Source organism: Mauremys reevesii, linkage group 18 (assembly GCF_016161935.1).
Source record: "Mauremys reevesii isolate NIE-2019 linkage group 18, ASM1616193v1, whole genome shotgun sequence".
Taxonomy (NCBI): domain Eukaryota; kingdom Metazoa; phylum Chordata; order Testudines; family Geoemydidae; genus Mauremys; species Mauremys reevesii.
Window position 1 is genome coordinate 21,109,594 of NC_052640.1, and position 20,653 is coordinate 21,130,246.

General features: G+C 43.8%; 1 protein-coding gene across 14 annotated transcripts in view; it reads right to left on the reverse strand.

Moving 5' to 3' along the window:
- Window positions 1-6: 6 nt before the first annotated feature.
- DEPDC5 (DEP domain containing 5, GATOR1 subcomplex subunit) overlaps window positions 7-20,653 on the reverse strand; it is a 62,599-nt gene continuing 41,952 nt past the window's right edge. For 6 of the 14 annotated variants that reach the window (XM_039505641.1, XM_039505644.1, XM_039505643.1 and 3 more), the window contains 12 exons: window positions 19,207-19,315; window positions 16,393-16,455; window positions 14,490-14,641; window positions 13,540-13,617; window positions 12,989-13,121; window positions 11,812-11,920; window positions 11,129-11,356; window positions 6,596-6,765; window positions 3,581-3,752; window positions 2,151-2,211; window positions 1,234-1,316; window positions 7-807 (listed from right to left, as the gene is read on the reverse strand). In XM_039505641.1, the coding sequence (XP_039361575.1) occupies window positions 512-807; window positions 1,234-1,316; window positions 2,151-2,211; window positions 3,581-3,752; window positions 6,596-6,765; window positions 11,129-11,356; window positions 11,812-11,920; window positions 12,989-13,121; window positions 13,540-13,617; window positions 14,490-14,641; window positions 16,393-16,455; window positions 19,207-19,315 (1,654 nt within the window). In that variant the 3' untranslated portion in view covers window positions 7-511. The remainder of the gene's footprint in view (window positions 808-1,233; window positions 1,317-2,150; window positions 2,212-3,580; window positions 3,753-6,595; window positions 6,766-11,128; window positions 11,357-11,811; window positions 11,921-12,988; window positions 13,122-13,539; window positions 13,618-14,489; window positions 14,642-16,392; window positions 16,456-19,206; window positions 19,316-20,653) is intronic. The other 8 variants (XM_039505649.1, XM_039505650.1, XM_039505648.1 and 5 more) reach the window with 4 other exon arrangements.

Here is a 20,653-nt window from a genome sequence, read left to right on the forward strand (position 1 = left end):
GTTTGATTTTCTGCATTTTTTTATTTAATATATTAAAACATATAAACACTTACCATGACTGTATATTACAGTGTATCTTACATATGCACACAAACATACACGCCAGAGATGTGAGGCATGATTTTGCCTGACATGTCACAGGCTTACAACATCTGGTCATTTCCAAAGATCACAGAAATGTATGGTGACCTCTTCCCTGTAACAAACCCCGGGTCTCAAAGTCTTGCCTTCACTCAGTTTAGCTGAGTTCTGGCAAGTAGGGGATGCAACTATTTGAAGCATGGCTCTGTTCAAGTGATCAGTATTGGTGGGATAGGAGTGGCCCTGGGATATAGTCTCTTCTCCCAAAAGCCAACTCAGATTCTATTGATTATCAATAGGAATACTGCTCAGATTAGGCTGGGTTCCAAGGTAAATTCACCCTAAGAATGGTCTTATCTGGTTGTTCTCTGCATCTTCTTCCTCATCACACTCCCAAGCTTTTAATTTTCAATCCGGCAGATGCACTATCTCATGGTGCACTGGCATGCATCTTATCCAGACAGCCAGTCCAGAACAGAACGAGCCGGCCATCTTTGTTCCAGCAGAACTCTGTGAAGTCTTTCAGCAACCGATCTGCAAACTTCTCATCCCCTGTGGCACTGGACCGCCATGTTTTGGTCAGCATGGTATTGTAGGCCCAGTTGTAACCAATGCGCTCTTCACAAAACATGTTCTGATTGGTTGAGCTGGTGGAGTTGCGCCGCCGTCGTTGCTGCCCACAGGAAAATTTCCGCTTGGAGTAAGGCAGCTGCAGAGAAACCGTCCCTGTAGGAAATGGACAGGAGTTTAATCTGTGGTCAAGTCTAGGTCCTACCATTGTCAGCTGACCCAAATGGTTTCTAAAGGAAAACTAGACTGAGTTTCATTTATTGTCTCGGGTAGCAGGTAAAGATGCACTCAGCATTACCTCACTGCTACCTGCAAGGGTAACGAGGCTCAGAGATTCCTTAAAGCAGGTACTCAACCTGCTGCTTTTTACTAATGGCAAAAGTAATAATGCTTTATACTTATTGTAGGACATGACTGGTCTCTCCACTGCTTTCTGTTTATGCCCCTTTGTCCCAGTTGCTACAGCTATTTGCCAGCTGATCAGTGCTACTGAAGGAGAACATTGGAACTAGGAGTGCAAGAATGGCTCTCCCTTGCCTATAATCCCCCCATGGCTCTCACTGCCTACCAAGCATTGCTTACCTGTGACATGGATGTACTGGGGTTTGTTCTCAGATGGGAAGTTGAATGCAGAGGCAGAGTATTTATCTTGCACAAATCCAAATCTGGGGAAACAAACACTAGAAAGAATGAGGCTATTCCTGTTGGGACTCCTACAATCCATGGGATGGGAAAGGGGGAGAAGGGGGTCGGGGGGTTATTTCCCCAACACATATGCACATCCTTCTCATGGCCCAAAGGGAAGGAGGCAAAGAGGGGAGGAAGGGATCCCCAGATTCTCCAATCCTGTTTTTTCCTGAGCATGGGGGTGGGGTTGGTCTCCTAGCTAATGTATGAAGCAATGGAACTGATAACCCAATCTGGGATGTTATCTGGCAGTCTGTTAAAAGGGCCCGTTGTGTGTGCGTGCGCATGTACACACATACAAAATTAGGAGAAAGCTACAGAAAGGCTTCCGGTATGGTGCATCAAGTTATAGGAATTGTTTGGTTAGGCTGGACAGTCCTGTCAGATGTCTAGTACTGCTTTGGGAACACACAGTCCCCTCTGGGCTGAAGAAAACACCATTTTGAAGCAAGAAAAGGTCCATTCCAAGAGCCAGCTTCTCTATGATAGAAAGAGAGCCTGAGTTAAGCACTATGAAATCAACTGCCAGCCAGGGACCACATTGAAGGCTTTGTGAAGATCCATAACAGGATGTTACACAGCCAGCCAAAGGCAGGAATGATCGGCACTGGGAAGCTTACTTGTGCCTTCCAATGACCTCCTCCACCCTTACTGGCCTGTCTCACTAAGCAGTGTTCAAAAGAACACCTTCAATTCCTCCTCAAATTGTTCCCGGCCTCTCACTACAGGTGTCAGATCCCAGTTACCTGCTTATTATCAGTCACTTAACCCAAAGATCTATTTAACTCTCATCTACCCTGCTCAGCACATACCTGTGTGCAATTGCCTCCTGGAGCAGATGCATGCGATCCCAGTAAGTTTCAGGTTCAAAGCCTGAAACAAGAGAACCAGACAAAGGCCAACTGAAACCATTTAATCTTTACCAACCCATAAGAGGCTTTCCCAGGCCAACTCCATTGTGTGCTTCCCCCTATTCCTTTAAACCACCTCCTTTGGTCCTATTTTATCTGTCAGCCCTTGCCCTGAACTCCCCGCATCCAATTAAGAGGGTTTTTTTAAAAACACCAACAGTTGATTCATAAACCAACCCTGGATTTGGCTTTCGTGACCCTGGAAGGAACATACATAAAACAGTAAATACATAGGATTTGAGAGGGGCAGTTTCACGGTTTGTTGCTCTTGTGATACTATCGAAATATTGTCCCATGTTTCCACTTTGCCCACCTTTGGGCATCAAGATCATCTTCGTTTTGGCAATGGGAAAGGCCTGGGGTTAAGACCAACTAGCCCTCCATGAGGGTCCCTAACCCCAAATCATGAATACATTTTTATTTAGTGAGGATCAGAAAAAAGATAAAAATGAGCGTGACCACCATTTTGAGCACCACAGCATTAAAAATAGCCTGTTTAAAGCCAGTGGGGCTACACCTGTACCACAACCCGTACAGAAATTCATTGTTCTTTCTGCATTTACAGTCAGACTCCAGGAAGAGTGTTACCAGGGGTGAGAACAATTTAAATCAACAAAATGACTTTTTAAAATTTGTAAACCGTGTTCCTTTTCAGATCATCCCTCTGCACCAGCTGTATGATGGATCTCTCTGTGCTGGGACCCATGAAACTCTAACCTCTGGACAAGGCTTACAGTTGAGGCTTATCACAATAGCGTCACTAGGGAGGGAGAGGTCATGCTGAAGAAAAAAAGGATTGCCGTTCCTAGCACTTAATCTCATGAGCAAACCTTCCTACCCAGAATGTAACCATGGCAACAAAAAGGATGCCAACCATGGAAGCCAATGTAATCTCAGAGAGGAGGGAACGAACAAACAAATGCAAGATACAACTGCAGACTGGCTAGTGGGAAGGATGGGAGCTGCTGGCAGAATGGGCTTTTATAATTTTGACAAAATGACAGCAGGGTAACTACCTGATATGGTTTCTATAGGAGCATTCAGCGTCATGGCAACAGAGGAGAATGAAGGACATGGAACTCTCCCTGATGATGGGCACCTCTCACTACCAACATGATGCCGTGGTGTGTGCCAACTGCCCTGAAGTACAGCTTCCCTCCACATCTTTCCCCCTTCATGCTGAATGAGCTGTATCCTTAACAGTAGATGGGGGAGAATGTAATGGCAGGCATCTTATCCAGCCAGTGAACATACCGTAGGTGTGATTCACATCCCAGGGAGAGTTCTCCCTGCAAGAAGGTACCCAAAGCTGGCTGGGGAATATTTCTTACCATCAAACAGATGCTCACTGCCCTCCTTCAGCAAGCAGCTAACATTGAGTGGGATGAACAACTGTGCTCGAAGTGGGTCTCCATATAGGTAACTGGGCAATGCAAATGGACCCTCCAGGACTGGAACCAACAAGAAACCACAGGATGTAGCTTTCCGATGCCAACCCTGAACCTGTGAAGGGATTCAAATAATGAATCACATCATGTATAGCTGCATGGAAAGGAGTACTTATGTGCATAAGAGCAATTTGTCTCGCCAAAAACAAATCAGACATGCTCAATTACCAAGGGGCTTTGCCTGCTTTGCATACTGAGCATGCAATCATCTTCATAAGCAAAGCAGCACAGATAAAAAAAATACAATTTTGAAATCTTGTAAGGCATGCCACATAAATCAGAATGATCAATTAGATCAGGCCGGTGCAGAGAAGCTAACTGAATTCTTTGTATCAGTCTTCACTGCAGAGGATGTGAGGTAGATTCCCCAACCTGAGCCATTCTTTTTAGGTGACAAATCTGAGGAACTGTCCCAGACTGAGATGTCATTAGAGGAGGTTTTGGAACCAACTGTTTAAACAAACAGTAATAAGTCACCAGGACCAGATGGTCTTCACCCAAGAGTTCTGAAGGAACTCAAATGTGAAATTGCAGAACTACTAAGTGTGGTATGTGACCTATCATTTAAATTAGCTTCTGTACCAGATGACTGAAGATTTCTAATGTGACACCAATTTTTTTAAACGGCTCCAGAGGTGATCCTGGTAATTATAGGCAGGTAAGCCTAACTTCAGTACCAGGCAAACTGATTGAAACTACAGTAAAGAACAGAATTATCAGAGACATAGATGACCATGATTTGCTGGGAAAGAGTCAACAAGGCTTTTGTAAAGGGAAAACACGCCTCACCAATCTATTAGAATTCTTTGAAGGGGTAACAAACAGGTGGTCAAGGGTGGCCCAGTGGATATAGTGTACTTGAATTTTCAGAAAGCCTTTGACAAGGTTTCTCACCACAGGCTCTTAGGAAACTAATTAATCATGGGAGAAGAGGAAAGGTCTTCTCATGGCTCAGTAACTGGTTAAAGATAGCAAAAAAGGGTATGAATATATGGTCAGTTTTCAGAATGAAGATAGGTAAATAGTGGTGTCCCCCAGGGATCTGTACTGGGACTAGTGCTGTTCAACATATTCCTAAATGGTTTGAAAAAGCAGTAAACAGTGAGGTGGAAAAATGTGCAGACGATACGAAACTACTCAAGATAGTTACATCCAAAGTAGACTGTGAAGAGTTACAAAGGGATCTCAGAAAACAGGGTGACTGGGAAAAACTGGCAGATGAAATTCCGTGTTGATAAATGCAAAGTCATGCACATTGGAAAACATAATCCCAACTATACATACAAAATGATGCACTCTAAATTAGCTGTTACCACTCAAGAAAGATCTTGGAATCATTGTACATAGTTCTCTGAAAAACTGCACTCAATGTACAGCATCAGAATATTAGGAACCATTAGGAAAGAGAGAGATTATAAGACAGAAAATATCATAATGCCATTATATAAATACACAGTACGCCCACACCTTAAATACTGTGTGCACTTCTGGTCACCCCATCTCAAAAAAAGATTTATTAGAATTGGAAAAAGTACAGAGAAGGGCAACAAAAATGATTAAGGATATGAAACAGATTCCATATGAGAAATTAAAAAAAGACTGGGACTTTTCAGCTTGGAAAAGAAGTCGGTCGGGGGGGAGGGGGTGGAGAATATAATAGAGGTATATAAAATCATGAATAAGGAAGTATTATTTACTCCTTTACACAACACGAGAACCATAGGTCACCCAATGAAATTAATAGGCAGCAGGTTTAAAACAAAAACAAAAACTTCTTCACAAAACACACAGACAACCTGTGGAACTCATTGCCAGGGGATGTTGTAAAAGCCAAAAGTATAACTGGGTTCAAAAAAGAATTAGATAAGTTCATGGAGGACAGGTCAATCAATGGCTATTAGCCAGGATGGTCACGGATACAACCCCATGCTCTGGATGTCCCTAGCCTATGGGTGCCAGAAGCTGGGAGTGGACGACAGGGGATGGCTCACTCGATGATTGCCTGTTCTGTTCATTCCCTCTTCTGTTCATTCCCTCTGACGCACCTGGCACTGGCCACTGTTGGAAGACAGGATACTGGGCTAGATGGTCCACTGGCCTGACCCATTATAGCTATTCTTATGAATGCACTTAAAATGGGATGTTTCTAAGGAAACTGATTTAGCCTGATTACAGTGAATGGCCAAGGACTGCTTAACTGGAACAAAATTTCCATTTGAAAGAGGATCTACGTGACCAATGCTGAGAGGTTGAATGGGCAGTAAAAAGTCTGGGATTTCAAGCCAGTCTCTTGATACAGAAGTTGCCAAATAACAAAAAGAAACAAAGTTAAAGTAAACAGCAAATGTAGAGAATAGTTTTTCTTGTATTTTTATCCTTGGTGTTGTCAGTGGGTTTTTAAAAAGCCTCTTTGCTGAACTGGGACAATAGGCTGCCTACCCAAGGGGCTCCATTAAATCGTTTTCACTGCTCTTCATTTTAAAATTCAAGGCAGAGTGGGTTAAACTGTGCTAGCTCTCTGCACAGGGTCAAAGCCTACACACAGTGGCTCAAGCAGGACTTAAAATGATACCTTGGCCTCATGCTGGCCCTCTGCACAGGGTGAATTTAACCCATTAGAAGTAAGAGAATGCTACAGCTAGGATAGAGTGACTAAACACTGATTTATAGCAATGATAAGAGACACTCAAACTCAGCAACACACATCCATAGCAGTGGCAACAATCAGCAAAATTGTCCTTCAAAAAAGATACAAACTTCACTCCACAGCATCTGTCCTAGCACTTTTCACTGGCTTCCCACTAATTGCCTTGCTGAATTTCCCTGCAGACTCAGGTAAGGACAAACATTTAATCAGCCTGGCAAGTTTGAGAGCATCCAGGACACAAGGACCCTTACCATCTCAAAGAGAACAGCTGCTGTTACTGCCATCCAATGCAATTTGATCTCGAAGGCAGCATTCAGCGAGAAATTGCCATGGTAGTAACAACTGCACCATTCCAGGCGGTCAGTGCGGTTATTCACATCCACATCCAGCGTCACTGTCCGCTGCTCGGGTACTGTGGCAGCTATGCAGATATGGAGTCAAGAGTTTTTTTAAAAAATTTATCCAGGAGGGGGAAGGGGAGAGAAAGAAAATTAAAATGAGACATTAGTTTTAGGCATGGGTTGCTTCATCCGCCTGCCTTGCATTTCAGGGACAACAAAAATAGTCCAAGAATCTTGCTAGCCTAAATCACAAGAATGAAAAGGAGAAGAGAATTCCACCCACACCAGGGAACTCTGCTGCCCCAATTCCTTTCCTCCAGAAAATATTACTCTAAACAGTCCAGTGACATCTAAACTGGGGTAGACAGGGACTCTCTCCTCTAGGAAGTGAATCAGTCCCTGAACCTACTAATTAAAAGTGGAGCTGTTCTATAATTTAGTAGTATTCCAGTGTGGAACAGAGGGTGCTATGGAGGGCTAACCGTGTAACATTTGCCTCTGAGGCATTCCAATTTGATGATAATGTTCTTTACATATCTCCATATAAATCACAACACTGCACATTTTTACATCAGAGGAGTATTCCAGAGTCCTACAAAAGTGGTCTGCATTAATGCAATGTTAAGGCGGCACATTAACATTTTTAAAAAGGCAAAAAACCAAAAAGGTTCCTATAGCATTATCATCTTTAGCTTATTGCATTTAGGTAACATTCTTTTCCTTTTTTAAATTAGTATTTTTGTAGTGCCTAGGGGCCCCCTCCAAGATCAGGGCCACATTGTGTGAGGCCATATAGTACAGTCACATAGTAAAAGAAGGTCCCTGACCCCTAGAGCTTGCACTCTAAATTAGTGAGGGCTTGTCTACACTTACAACTAACTCGGCATTGCTGCGATCAATGCAGTGGTGTCGATTTAGCGGGTCTAGTGAAGACCCACTAAGTCAATGGGAGACAGCTTTCCTGTCCACGAAGAGCAAGGTAAGTCAGCGGGAGAGTGTCTCCCGTCGACACAGTGCAGTGTAGACACCTCTGTAAGTCAACCTAAGTTACATCAACTTCAGTTACGTAACTGAAGTAGCGTAACTTAGGTCGACTTACAGCTTTAGTGTAGACCAGCCCTAAAACACAACGGGTGGGAAGGGAAACAGAGGCACAGGAAGGGGGAGGGACTTGCCCAATGTCACACAGCAAGTCAGCAGCAAAGCCAGGAATAGAACCGAGGTCTCCTGACTCCCAGTCCAGGGCCCTACCCCTTAAACTAGGCTGCCATTTCTTGTTTTTCTTATTACATGACTTAGTTTAATATGTTTCTATGCTGTTCAATATTGGACATAAAAACACCAACGATATGCACTATGGCTGTGTTAATATTGCTGTGACATTTCCCAAACTGCATATTTGAACTGTTTTTCATTAACTGTTTGGTATTTTTAAAGCAGAGAAAAGGAATTGCTCATATTTTGTAATCTTAGCATTTAAAAGTTCCCAATTAAGTTTTGAAATTCACCCCCAAGATGGAGGGAATTGGGGCAGAGGCAGAGTTCCCACTTTTGCTTCTGTTCTAATTTGTCTGGAGACCATTTTCTGGGAGGCTGGTTAACAGTGCAACATCCTATTGTTTATGCTGCAATTACTTTAGCTTGGCAACGGAAAAAGAGATAGAAATAAATAATAATAAATGCCAGAGTGGTCATCTTGGAGAGCACCATGCAGATGCTCTTTTGTAAATAAGTCTCATCACTTCCTGGCAAAAATTTATCTCCTCCAACTCCCATCTAGGCCAGGTATTGTCAGACATACCAAACGTCTTATTCTTTTATTTTTCTTGCTGCTTTTTACTCAGATATCACTGAAGATGCACTGTTGTGGGTGGCTTGGGGGCTCATCTTAACGTTACAATACCAGCTTTTCAGGAGCCATGCAATGTAACGTAAATGATGAACCACCACAGAAACCCAGTTTGGGATGTTTGAGGGCAGCATCCCAATAGGAGGTAAAGCAGAAGCAGCTCAATCAGTAAGGAAGGCAGGTGCTGTCTGCCAGCGCAGCTGCCAGACACAATAATACACCAGCCAATTTGTATAAATTAGCACACGCTGAAGAATGAACTCCCTGCTCCACTGCTAGATGGTTCTGCCTCCAAGTTACTGGTAACACAGGACTCTCCATCAAGACTGCCAACTGTCTTGTTCTACCTTACCCGGTGCCTCTATTCACAGACCAAACAACTGGAGGCAAATCCCCATAGGAGCACTCCTAACAATCCCAAAACTTCAAAACTATGACTGGATTAGCATCTTAAGCGTCTCTAAATTTAGGAGACTCAAATGGGTTCTTAGAAAATGGTCCTAATTTGACGTTATAATAGAAGACCTCTGACTTTCCATACACTTGGCTGATTTTAAGAGAACTCACCTGCTTCCCAACTGTGTCTTGTACCAGTATTAACTAATGAGTTATAGTTCACATTGGAGAGGAGCAGACAGGTTATTCTTCAACCACAGATTAACTATGTACATGATTATAATTACTAGTGTAGCATGCATTGGTATAAATCATAAGGGACAAGATGACGTATATCACAGATCAGATTTTCATTGGGAAGGGAAAGGGGACAATCATCAGGCAAGTGACAGGGAAGTTGGCAAGGATAAGGATTTTACGGGTACACAGAGCTTGTTCCAGAGCTCCCAACACTTGCATGCTGTTTCATATCACAGGCTGACATTTAGGGAAGGTGGAGGAGGGGAAGAAATCAAATGCAGCCAAAGCCAAGAGAGGAACAAATGAAGTCACGTGGACCGGCTGCCATTGGGGTTAGTAAAGCTTCCTGCCTCAGATGTACTGGTAATGTTTTTGGAGTGTTTAGATGAGAAACAGCACTGAAGTGGCACACAAACTTGTTTCCTTCTGAGAACAGGAAACACCACATTGTTTACTGTAGGAAAATCCAGTCATCCTTTAGAACAAACCATAATGGACAACAGCAGCAGTATGGAAGCGCTTTTCATCCCAGGACAGCAAAACTGATTACGGATCATTATCCCCATTTTATGATGGGGAAACTGAGGAACAGAGAAGTGAAGTGGTTTACCAAAGCTGCACGGTGAGTCAGACATAGTGTCAAAAGCAGAACCTAGGTCTCCTGAGCCTCAGTCCTCTGAACCACACACTATCTGGACACCAGCGTGGGCTCAAGTTCACCTGGCTCATTAATTATGCCAATAAGGTTTTGTACTGGCCAAAATGATAGCTTTAGTGTGTAGTAGGTAAAGAGCCTCCTGCTCACATGGTAGCTTAAGATAATAGAATTGTTAGCTTATTGTTCTAGACCCCTCCCCTCATTTTTCTATTTCTTATGCTGTTCCTCTTCGAATAAAGCTTTCAAAAATATAGACAGATTACCATAGCTTCAGATTTAGAAGATACAGTTACTATACAAGAAGAAGGGTGATGTCACTTCTCTTCAGAAGTGTCAAACATATAATAGAAGAGCATTGGGGATTCTCTCTTTCTAATTTAGATGGGACTTTATAAGATGCATCTTATAAATCTGAAGTTATGGCAATGACTTTTCTAGCATGTTTTACAGGGAACATATAGCATATGGCAGGAGCAAGTGACTCAAGCTGGCCTAGAAATGCAACAAGATGACAAAGCACACATATTAGGACATATAACTAGTGAGTTTCACTGGCTGTTAGTGGTAGAAAAGGCACCATCTGGTCTCTGTGGCACTCCAGTGAGAAGTGCTTTACAATGGAAGGAGATTTCAAGATTGGATAAGGATACTCACTCCCATTGCATGCCCTGATGTTCCAGATTCAAAACCCCAGTTCATTCACACTGCTGGTATCTTTTGTAATTGTGGCCCCAGGTGTCTGACCTGGAGTTCTTCCCCATTACTCAGGGTTTCAGCCTAGACTGATGCCATCACAGTCTCCAAGTGTCACAGTACACAGGACTCTCCTACACTCCACAGGAAGAGCATCACCGGGCTCTTGCCACCGGCAAACACTTGTTGAGCAAGTGTTAGACTTTAGACTTAGTTAAGTGAAGTTTTGGTGCTCTGTTGTTCTTACATGTCATCATTTTCATGTGCACAGCAGGGACTGAATTCCATCATGTGGTTCTGAAGAGTCACACCAGCTCCCCATGAAGATGGGAGATGAGTATTAGCTCTTCCTCAAACTCTAGAGGAAGGTGGGAATATTTTACTTTTTTGCTTTTAGGTAACAAAGAGTACAGTTTGTTACTCTCAGCCAGTGAAACGCATCCCAGAGACATGACAATGAGACCACCTGCATGACAAATGTACGGCCAGCATGAGATCTGCAGCCTGTTACTGGTCCACGTGAGATCATACCCTTGGGTTGGCTGCTATTCCCCTTCAAAACTACTCCCTTGTACTTCACCAGATGTCATCTGTGTTCCGCATCTACCTAATAGTGCGGCTGCCTGGCTCCGTCCTCCGAAACTGCGGCTAAAGGAACTGTGCCTACTTGCATAAGAGGCTGGGCGGCTGGGAAGCCAGGGCAGGAGGAATGCTGGGATTTCTGAGTGCAAGAGCTCTTCTGCCACAAATGCCACCTCAAACCATTTCCTCTGGAAAGTGGAGAAATCGTCCATTGCTGCTGTGTGCCACATGGTGGGTGGCTGCTGCATACCCACTGGATAAAGGCAATGGGAAAGAGTCATCAGGCAAGAACAAGGACCCCTTAACACACAAGGCTACCATTACACTTCCTGAGTTTCTAGAGCCTAGGTTCAAAGGGAGCTGGAGATCTCACATTTGTCCTCCGATTCCCATCCTATGAGTTGACAGTTCAAGGAAATGTGGTGATCTTTTCTAAAGGGTATGTGGTGAGGAGGATGGGGAGAGTTGAATTGTCCATCTGTCATTAAATTACCCTTTATTTTTTGGTGTTAAATTCACAAAGGCTAGGGCATCTTTGGATCCCTATACACTATCCCCCATCCTCCAAACATTTATTTAAGAGTGCTCCCCTTTCAAATCTCTTATCAGGATACACTTCTGCTGCAACACCTACAACAACTCAACAAAATTCAAGGTCTACACTGAGGGGCAATAGGGGAAAGCTCAGTAGTTACATAAAAGTCTGACCTCGGTCTGGCTCCTTATCAACGACAATCTTGTAGAAGTAAAACCCATAGATGAAGGTGCGCAAGGCCTCTCCAGATGCGTGAACAATCAGCTGCTCATCCAGCATTTTCTAAAGAAAAAACAAATGAAAAGCAGCTTTCAATGGTGAATTGGGGCTTTGGGGTGGGAATGGGGAGACATTAGGAAAGTGAGTCTTTCCTTTGGAGACATTAAAGGTTCAAATGTCTCACCTGTAAAGATGAGAACGGCAGCAGTGCTTCCCTAGACGTGCCGAAAACACAGCAGGCTAGTAGGGAACAGGGTCAGAAGTCCTCATCTTCCAGATAAATTGTATTTTGTCCCTTCGAAGTTCCCTACTAACTAGTCTCTTTCCAATCTGCCTACTACCTCCAGCGTTTGCCCTCTTACTTATGTGCCTTTGTCTTACATATGGGTTTTCAGGGAGCTGCAAGTAGCCATCACGTGGCTTCAGGGCTCAGAAAGGTTCTAGGATTCTCTGTGCTAACTGGTGTGGAGTCTCAGTAGAAGTGAATTCTAGAGCATTTCTGAGCCTCAAAACACAAACCCTGATGTGGTTCAACAGGGAAGAGAAAAAACTACCATATGAAAAAAAAGAAAGAGAGAGAGAGTGTGTGTGTACGTACTTATTTAAGTATCCTTGAACAGAACAGTTTTATACTCACTGTTCTCGTGACAGCTCCAGTACCCACAGCAGTTAGAAGAAAATACAACCACACTGCAGTGACTTACACTCCTAGCTAAAATTAAGGCTTTTGGTAATCACCAGTCAGTGTGATATTGTATGTAAAACTGCCACCATCACACCAACAGGGACAAAAATGCAACACCTATTGCACATCATCATGCTGCTCTGTGATAGGACATCTAAAATCAAACCATTGAAGAAAATATTTTTTCCAGCCAGTATCTGACTTACAAAACAAACATTGTTGCATATTTATTGTGATCTCCATCTCAAGCGAACACTTATTGGGGGAAGGAAAGGTATAAAAACCTGGTGAAAGTGGTCACATTTCCTTATACATACATATTAGTGAAGACACTCTTGAAAAATATATTAGTAAGAGGATTTTAAATAAGAGAGAGAGAGAGAGACTTTCCCCAGTGAATGGGACATTTCTGGCTCATCCACCTGCCCTCTTGTCAATTCTCTCACCTGCATGATGTCAATGGCCATAGCCTGGGTCTGCACCCCTTCCAGGTTGTTCACCAGCCAGTGGACTACCTCAGCACTGATGAAACAATACGGAGAGAGGCCCTTCTGTTCAGAGAGAAGCTGGATCCCTGTACTGAATCCCAACAAGTTAAGCATGTAATTAACATGAACTGAAGTCACACAGAAACACAGAAAAATTACTACTGCAGAATGAGAATTCTGAAGTTCTCTGTAGCTTGTGTACCGTTAGTCTCTGAGACTGCAGAAGTTTGTATTTTGCAATGGAGAAGGCTCCTAAATTACTCCCTCTACAGTGATTCCTGCTTAGGCACACCTGGGACTGCAGCACCTGAACTCTGTGCAGCCACATTTGTACCTTAATTTGTACAGTGACTCCTGCTGGGAGAGGCTAGAACTGAATAATACAAAGATTGCTAAAGAAAAGCTATTCCACCATAGACCATGAAACTCTTCCATTGGGTGCCCACCCATCAAATCCTGCTTCAAAGCCTCACAGTGAGATTTTAGGCATGTTTTGACTCAAAACTTACGTGGGGTGCTTCATGGCTTCAAGAATCTCGATCAGAGTGGAGGAAGAAGTCAGGGAGCTTGCAGAAGACTGCTGAGAGCTGGAAAGTAAATAAAATTGTGTTTAACAGTCCTGTAGCTGCCAGTCTAGTTTGGCAGATGTTTAGGAGAGCTGCTGTTTCTTCTCTTCACAGCAATAATTGTTCCATGTTTTATCTTCGGTTGTTGGCGCATGTGCCAGTAATTTGCAAAAGGGAGGAGAGTCCACGCATGTAGCTCTCGCCTCAGGAAACCTCCTTAGTGAAGCACAGAGCAAAGGGGAGGAGTTAGTTACCTTTAAGGAATAAACAGAGATGACTAAAGAACAGGTGAAAGCTGTAAGCACATTTTTGCACTGGATTTACTCATGCTATACAAACCCAACTGAATGCACTGTAGTTCAGAAGCAATTCAAAACACGCCATTTTAAAGATACTAACATGGGAAACAGGTGCTACTGTAGTTTATTTTTAATACCACTTCCCCCACCGTGTTTCACCACCAGATTGGAACCCTTGGATTCCAACAACCCACTTGATCCAACTATGCACTGGAGGGACCCCTTTCTCCTCACAGAAGAGAAGGTATTAATTTCCATGTCCATTCAAACCCTGGCTTGGTGCTCTGCTAATAGACCACAAAAAAGTTCTGGAAGGAGCAGACTGTTGGGGTGAGGGAAATCAGGCTCATGCCCATTCAGTGCTGGACAACTGGGCTAGAAGACTGGTTTTAGCGCCACTACTCAAGGACAGCATTCTTCATCTAAGTCACAGAACATGGTCTTCAAGTGACATGTGCCTTCCAGTGCTGACACATGACATGAGCACAGCACATACTGTCCTATGTTTCCTATGCTAAGTACCCCCACCCCTGTTACCAGCAAGAGGAATGTATTGAACAGACTATCGTTACAGAACTGCTGTGCTCTTCTTACCTGTTCTCAATGGAGCCAGTTGTGGCATATCCCTGGTCTCCTACATTCTGAGAGCTTCCAAGGGGCTGAGTGCTGCCCCTATCAGCTGACTGGCCTGTGTTTATCAACATGTTGCCATCTAGGGCTGGAGGAACCGTCTGATCTACAGAGACCTGTAAGGAGCGCAACATAGCAACACCTTTATGTAATTCACAGCACAATCCTTTTTCCACTACCCCAGCCTCTCGTAAGCACCCCAGCTCAGACTCTTCCTGGCGCAAGCAGTCCTTTATGCAACCATACATATACAACAAAAGACAAACACAGTCTTGTTTTGATCAGAGCTACTGACAACTCTGCAATTCGTTACATCAGTGTCCCAAATTGACCCAGATTAACATAAAGATCATCAAGTAAGCAGCAACCGTGCTAAGAGAACTGGTGGCAAGGCAGCAAAGCTGGCTGCAGTCTGATATTTTCAAATTTTAAAACGAACAAGAAAGGATTTAGATTTAAGAGAATAAGCACCACCACACAGCCATGGCAACTGATAGAACAGGATCTCAAGTCACTGAATGGAAGCGATGAGCAATTTAGAAGATAACCTCAGCTCTTCCTCTGAGATTGAAGCATGTGAATTCAGCAGAGGGATTGCAGCTTTCATTATGCAAAACAAAACAAAGCACACCCATACACACATCTCTCTTTCTCTCTCTCTAAAAAGAAGCCATAATCCATCTATCTTTGATTTTTTTTTAGGGTAGTATCGGGAGACTGATTGGCACTCGCCCACAGCCATGTCACTGAGTGATACTACAGGACACTTTCCTCCCGCAGGAACACTTGTACTAGACCATGGCAGACTGAATAGTTAGCAAAAATTAACATAAAAGCCTTTCAGAAAGAACAGGAATGCAGAAAGATTCAGCAAAAGACAGGCTGTAATTATCAGCTGCCATCTGCCATTAACACATATGGCTTAGGGAAAGACAAATTATGTAAAAGCTACATAAGAGGAGTGGGTGAGGGAGACGAACGGCAGAGAAAGTCTAACTCAAACAGGTGTACAATTAGGGTTGATCTGCCTTTGTGATTCCACAGTGCCCAGATTCAAGCACAGGGCCTGACTGATGGCATACAGCTCCTCTTGGCAGGGAATTTGATGGAAGATGACAGACAGTTCGGGGGGGTTGGAGAAGGCTTTACTCTGTGTCACCTCTCCCCACTGCCACCACCCAAGCTCTCACACTTTGCAAACTGTGCCCTTTCGAAACAGCCAAAAGTGGCAGATGTTCCATATTGAAGTTACAGCACATTCATCCCTCCCAACCCCAGAGCTGGCTTGGACTAGCAGCACCCTCTGAGGATGTATTACCCTGTAACCAACTACTAAGGAGTGCGCAAATGGCATCTGACACTACTACCCCATGAGACCACAGTGAATTCCACAATGTTTTCATCCCTGAGTGACCTAAGAATTCTAAGGTGGCACCTTGACCTGGTTCTCTACAGCACCAGCTATCAAGCAGATACCACAGGAGATATTTAACAGAAAATTAGACAAGTAAGAGCTATTGCCATCCTTGTTTAGTGAAGGAAGGTGGAAATCAGGAACTTACTAACGACGTGAAAGGAAAAGTTTGGAGTATTTGGCAAATAAAGAACAACAAGGAAGAGTACAGGAGTATCCAAAACACAATACAAATACAGAGCTGTGGATGGAGATAAGTGCATTTACCAGCAGTCCCTTTATATTAATTACTCTCCTTTTAGTGCAATGCACATCTCACCACTGCAGAAACCAGTGAGCACATGTGGTAATTAGCCCAGGCCTAGTTTCCTCAGTTACAAATTCAGGATCTGAGGTGCACTTCATTGTTTCAATCCAGATGCCAGGGATGGGAAGATCTGATTCAAAACTGACCTGTGGGTGGAAGGTCGAAGCTGTGCGTGGGCTGCGAACAAACTCCATAAAGAAGGCCCCATCCTGAAGGCATCGGAGGAAGTAGAAGCAGTAGCAGCGGCAGCAGTGACAGGAACAAGGAGGTGAAGAAAAGCAAAGACAGTGTTGTGCAAATGTGCAGTCACCACAGGGAAGGAGTGAAAAACCAAAAAGACACCTCCGTCCAGATAGGCAGGCACATCAGAGTTCAGAGCATCAGCAGACTCTGCTCTGAGACATTCTGCCTCCTTGTTACAGATGCCCCAGTCAATCAGATTAGACCATCACACTGATCAGGGGCCTGTCCAAGCACATGCAGCTCTGAGCACAGCCTCAAATTCTATTACGGTGCAGGGGAGAGGGAGAGAAATTCACTGTGGAGAAGCTATTTCACCAATGTCAAAGCATGCACAAATTAAATGGGCACTCCCCCTCCTACACACATACCTGGCATGGACTCTTCCCTTGCTGCTAACCAAGGACTTGTGCCAAGATCCTCCTCCCACAAAAGATAAAGCAATCGATCCTCTCTAGGTTTTCATTTGTGTTTCCATTCTTTGTTGCCTTCTTTAGGCACAAGCCTTTCTCCAGTCTGAAGTTACTAAGCTGGGCCTGTATCTGGGGTACATGTACACATGACTTATGTCCTCAGGAACTTCACTACATGGTTATAAACCTGGCACCTTCTTTGGTGCAGGAACATGGCAGGTGAGCTGTGGCCCCAAACACACATGCTAATGCAAGCAACTTTACAAACTGCCAGGTGTTCCCCAGATGGCTTTGGACCAAGCTAACTCATCATGCTAACCACTCATGGTTGTCTGAGAACTGCCTGCTGAGTTGATCCACCATAGTGTCCTGCAGCCTGGGAAGGTACATTTTGGTGTGACTGACTCAGAATGCTCCCTTTTGTCTGTTGATATAACACACAGCTGTGGTCGTGTCTGTCAGCACTTGGATTGTTGATCCTGGGGGTAGCAGCAAGGATCCCTTGCATGCCAGGTGGATGGCTCTGAGCTCTAGGATGTTTATGTGATGCATGAGGTCATGTATTCCAGAAGTCTGAGACATGCTCTTATTGATGTTTTTGGGTGAGTCTGAAGTTGCTTGATGAGGTTTGCTATTGTTCGGAATCTTTCATATACAAATGGAAACATTTAATTGTAACCTGTGAATGTGAAAATACCTGTTGCTTTCTTTAAAATCTCTGTTTGTAGGTATTTATAAAAAAAGAGTTTATCACTGGAGTATCCAAGTACTGCCAGTGACTGATGAACTTGTCTGAACTCTACACTAAATCTTCCATGAAGGACAGATTTTAACATGGTTACTTTTTGATTATGGCCAGCAGCATTTGTGCTTAGAGCAAGGTCTCCTACGTAGCATGTGATAAAATACTTTGCCAATGGAGTCAGCAGGAATCACTGACAGCCAAGCTATTCCTTCCTCCATCTGTAGAGCATGCTGGTTCCCCATATCACTCTCCTCCCCCGCGTCCTGCTATGCGAAATCCCAGCAATGGTGCAAAAAGCAGTGTGGTTTTTAAACTAGGGAAGAGGAGTGAAGAAGTGCAGGTTACTATGCAGTAGAGGTTTAAGATGAGATTTTATAGCACAAATTAGGGTCTGAAGGTTTGCAAATGTACTTCAGTCTTCATATTCGGCACCTAGCTTTTCCAAGTTTAAGTGTATTGACCCTCTCCTCTCAGGCAGCTCAGTGAGGTCCATGTCTCCGAATTAGTGAAAAGGTCAAAACTTCAGAGCCAGTTCAACTGACAATACAAACTACATTCAAACGCAGATCTTTATGGCGATGCTGTATATGCCCTGGGTACTGTACCATTGACACGTTCTTAATGGTCAGTACCAAGGTACCAAAGGGGCCCTTCTCAGGCTGTTGGCTGCCCCTCGACAGTTAATCCCGAGACAGGTCAGACTTATGAATCTTGTGTCTTGACTCAGTAGGAACCTGTGCCTCAGCTCTGGAGCAGTGCTCCTTCCGACCCCATCAGATGTCATCAAAGCCAGAACGGAGGCAAATAACGGGAGCTTCTTGGTCAACATAGCTCTGGAGGCTTAGGGTGGAATCTCAGCTCCCCGGGGCTCTTGAGAATGACAGACTGGAGGACTGAGGTCTAGAGTGAATCCTTCCTTTCAGTGTCCAATGAGCTTGCAGAGTGCTCCAAGAGGCACAATTTTAAGCAGGTTTTTCTAACTTTGAGTTTGCTTAGAAAAAGAGGTGATATATGGTACATCGCTCAAGAATATGTCCCTCTCCTAAATAAAATAGGCACTTAAAGAGCCCATCATTAAGTGGCATTGAAGCTTCCCACAAGAGGCAGGTTTCAAACCTCAGAGATTTAGCTTCTGCCATTTTGCCAGAGCCCCTGTATGGGGCTGTGTATGTGGTGTTTCTATCTTAAAACCTGAACCTGTCTAAAATAAAGCAAAACAAGTTGTGTGTTGCCAACGGGCAAGACGACTAACTTAGCACAGTGCATAGAGAAGCAGGCCAATGCTGCAAGGGTTCTATCTGGCTGCCACAGGTGTTAAGAATGAACTGAGGGACAGCTGGACCTGCCCCACCCTTTCTGCCTTTTTGTGGGTGGAGAGATGCACAAGGACATCTAGGATGCAAAGCAGCAGCCCCAACAGAAGTTGCTAGCTTTAAAAATATCTGACCTCACATGCATGGCACATATGCGAATCAAGAGTGTACAATCACTCCAAGAACTCTGTTAATTTCAGAAGAGACTCTCTCAAGTATCAACTAGAGACTGGGCCAGAGTGTTGTTACCTTGCGTGGGCTGTCCACATAGGTGGGAGTGATGGCAATGCTCCCACTCTCAGCAGGTTGGGAAGAGCTCTTCCCAGAAAGCATTGCTGCTTGCTGCTCCCCCAGGGTCCTAAAACAAAGGATCAAAAGCCATAAAGATTGTATGGTCCAACCTGGGACACCATGTAACACTGGCTGAAAACTATTGTTTTGGGAGGAAGCATTGCTGTGCTTTCTAGAGACAGATGCTTTCCCACGCACTCAAAGGGGTCTAATCAGATTAGAAAAGAATGATTTTACCCCATATACACAATACCTTGGAGTCCTGAATCTATTAACTGCTTTTCCTAGTGCACAGTAGTTGCTGCCCTCTGAATATGTTCAAAGCTCTCCACTAGTACACTAGCATCAAACTCCTTGTTTTCAGTGGTATATCTGGTACCAGCTCTCTTGGAATTTACTCACCATCATTCCTAAATTATTGCTGGTAACATATCTACTTAGCCTCAGTTTTACAGCCATTTTAGGCAGACACTTTTGTGCAAATGCAGCTATCATAGAGCACTTTCCATAGGGATTTGCAGAAGGAATAGTACTAGAATTTAAAAAATGCGACTAACTCTGTTGTCTTATGACGGGAGTTGTTAGAGTGAAAATCTCCTACAAGTAGCTGAGCATTTCGTTTGTTTTTAAGAGGAAAATGGCAGTTGGGGCTGCCAAAATATATTATTAATCTTTTTTTTTCCCCATGAACCTATAGACTATTTCTGCCTGAGCTAATGAATCTCAAATATGGACATTCAGTCAAAACAGAGCCAGTATGAACTGACACAAACATTTTTGAGATACAGAAAAGAAGATCACTTGACATTTCATGAACAATGAACAGGTGCTTGCCCCCATCCCACAATGTATTGCTAAGCCCAAGACAAAAACAGAGGGAACAGGTAACTAGGAGGTTTGAGGCCTTGCTTATGCTGAGTTGTTAGCGACCAGTGCAGCCACACCCATACCTAATCTTTAGTGTAGATGTGATTTAAAACAAGGTAGCTCAGTTTCTAAAATGCACCAATATAAATAGCACTGCACCAGCGCAAGACATGTCCATTCTAGAGGGTTTGCACTGGTGCAGCTACACCGGTGGCTGAAATCTCAGGTGTGGACAAGGCTTTAGTCTTGCACCACAAAATCAAACACACTGAAGCTATTCCAATAGAGAAGGAAGGCAGCTCACAAAGCTAGCATGCAAACATAGTTAACCAGTAGTGTCTCCTACAGTGTATGAGCTGTGGCTTCAAAAATCCTTCTGCAAGACTCATCTCCCTGCTGGTGTCACCTGCTCAAGGACTTGAATTAATTCTCTCCTCATGTGGGAAGGTGCATGCGAGTGTGTGCGTAAAACTGATTAGCACGAGTGGGCGTTAACAAGGAGTTAGAATGTCTGTGATAATGGGACTTACTCTCAAAT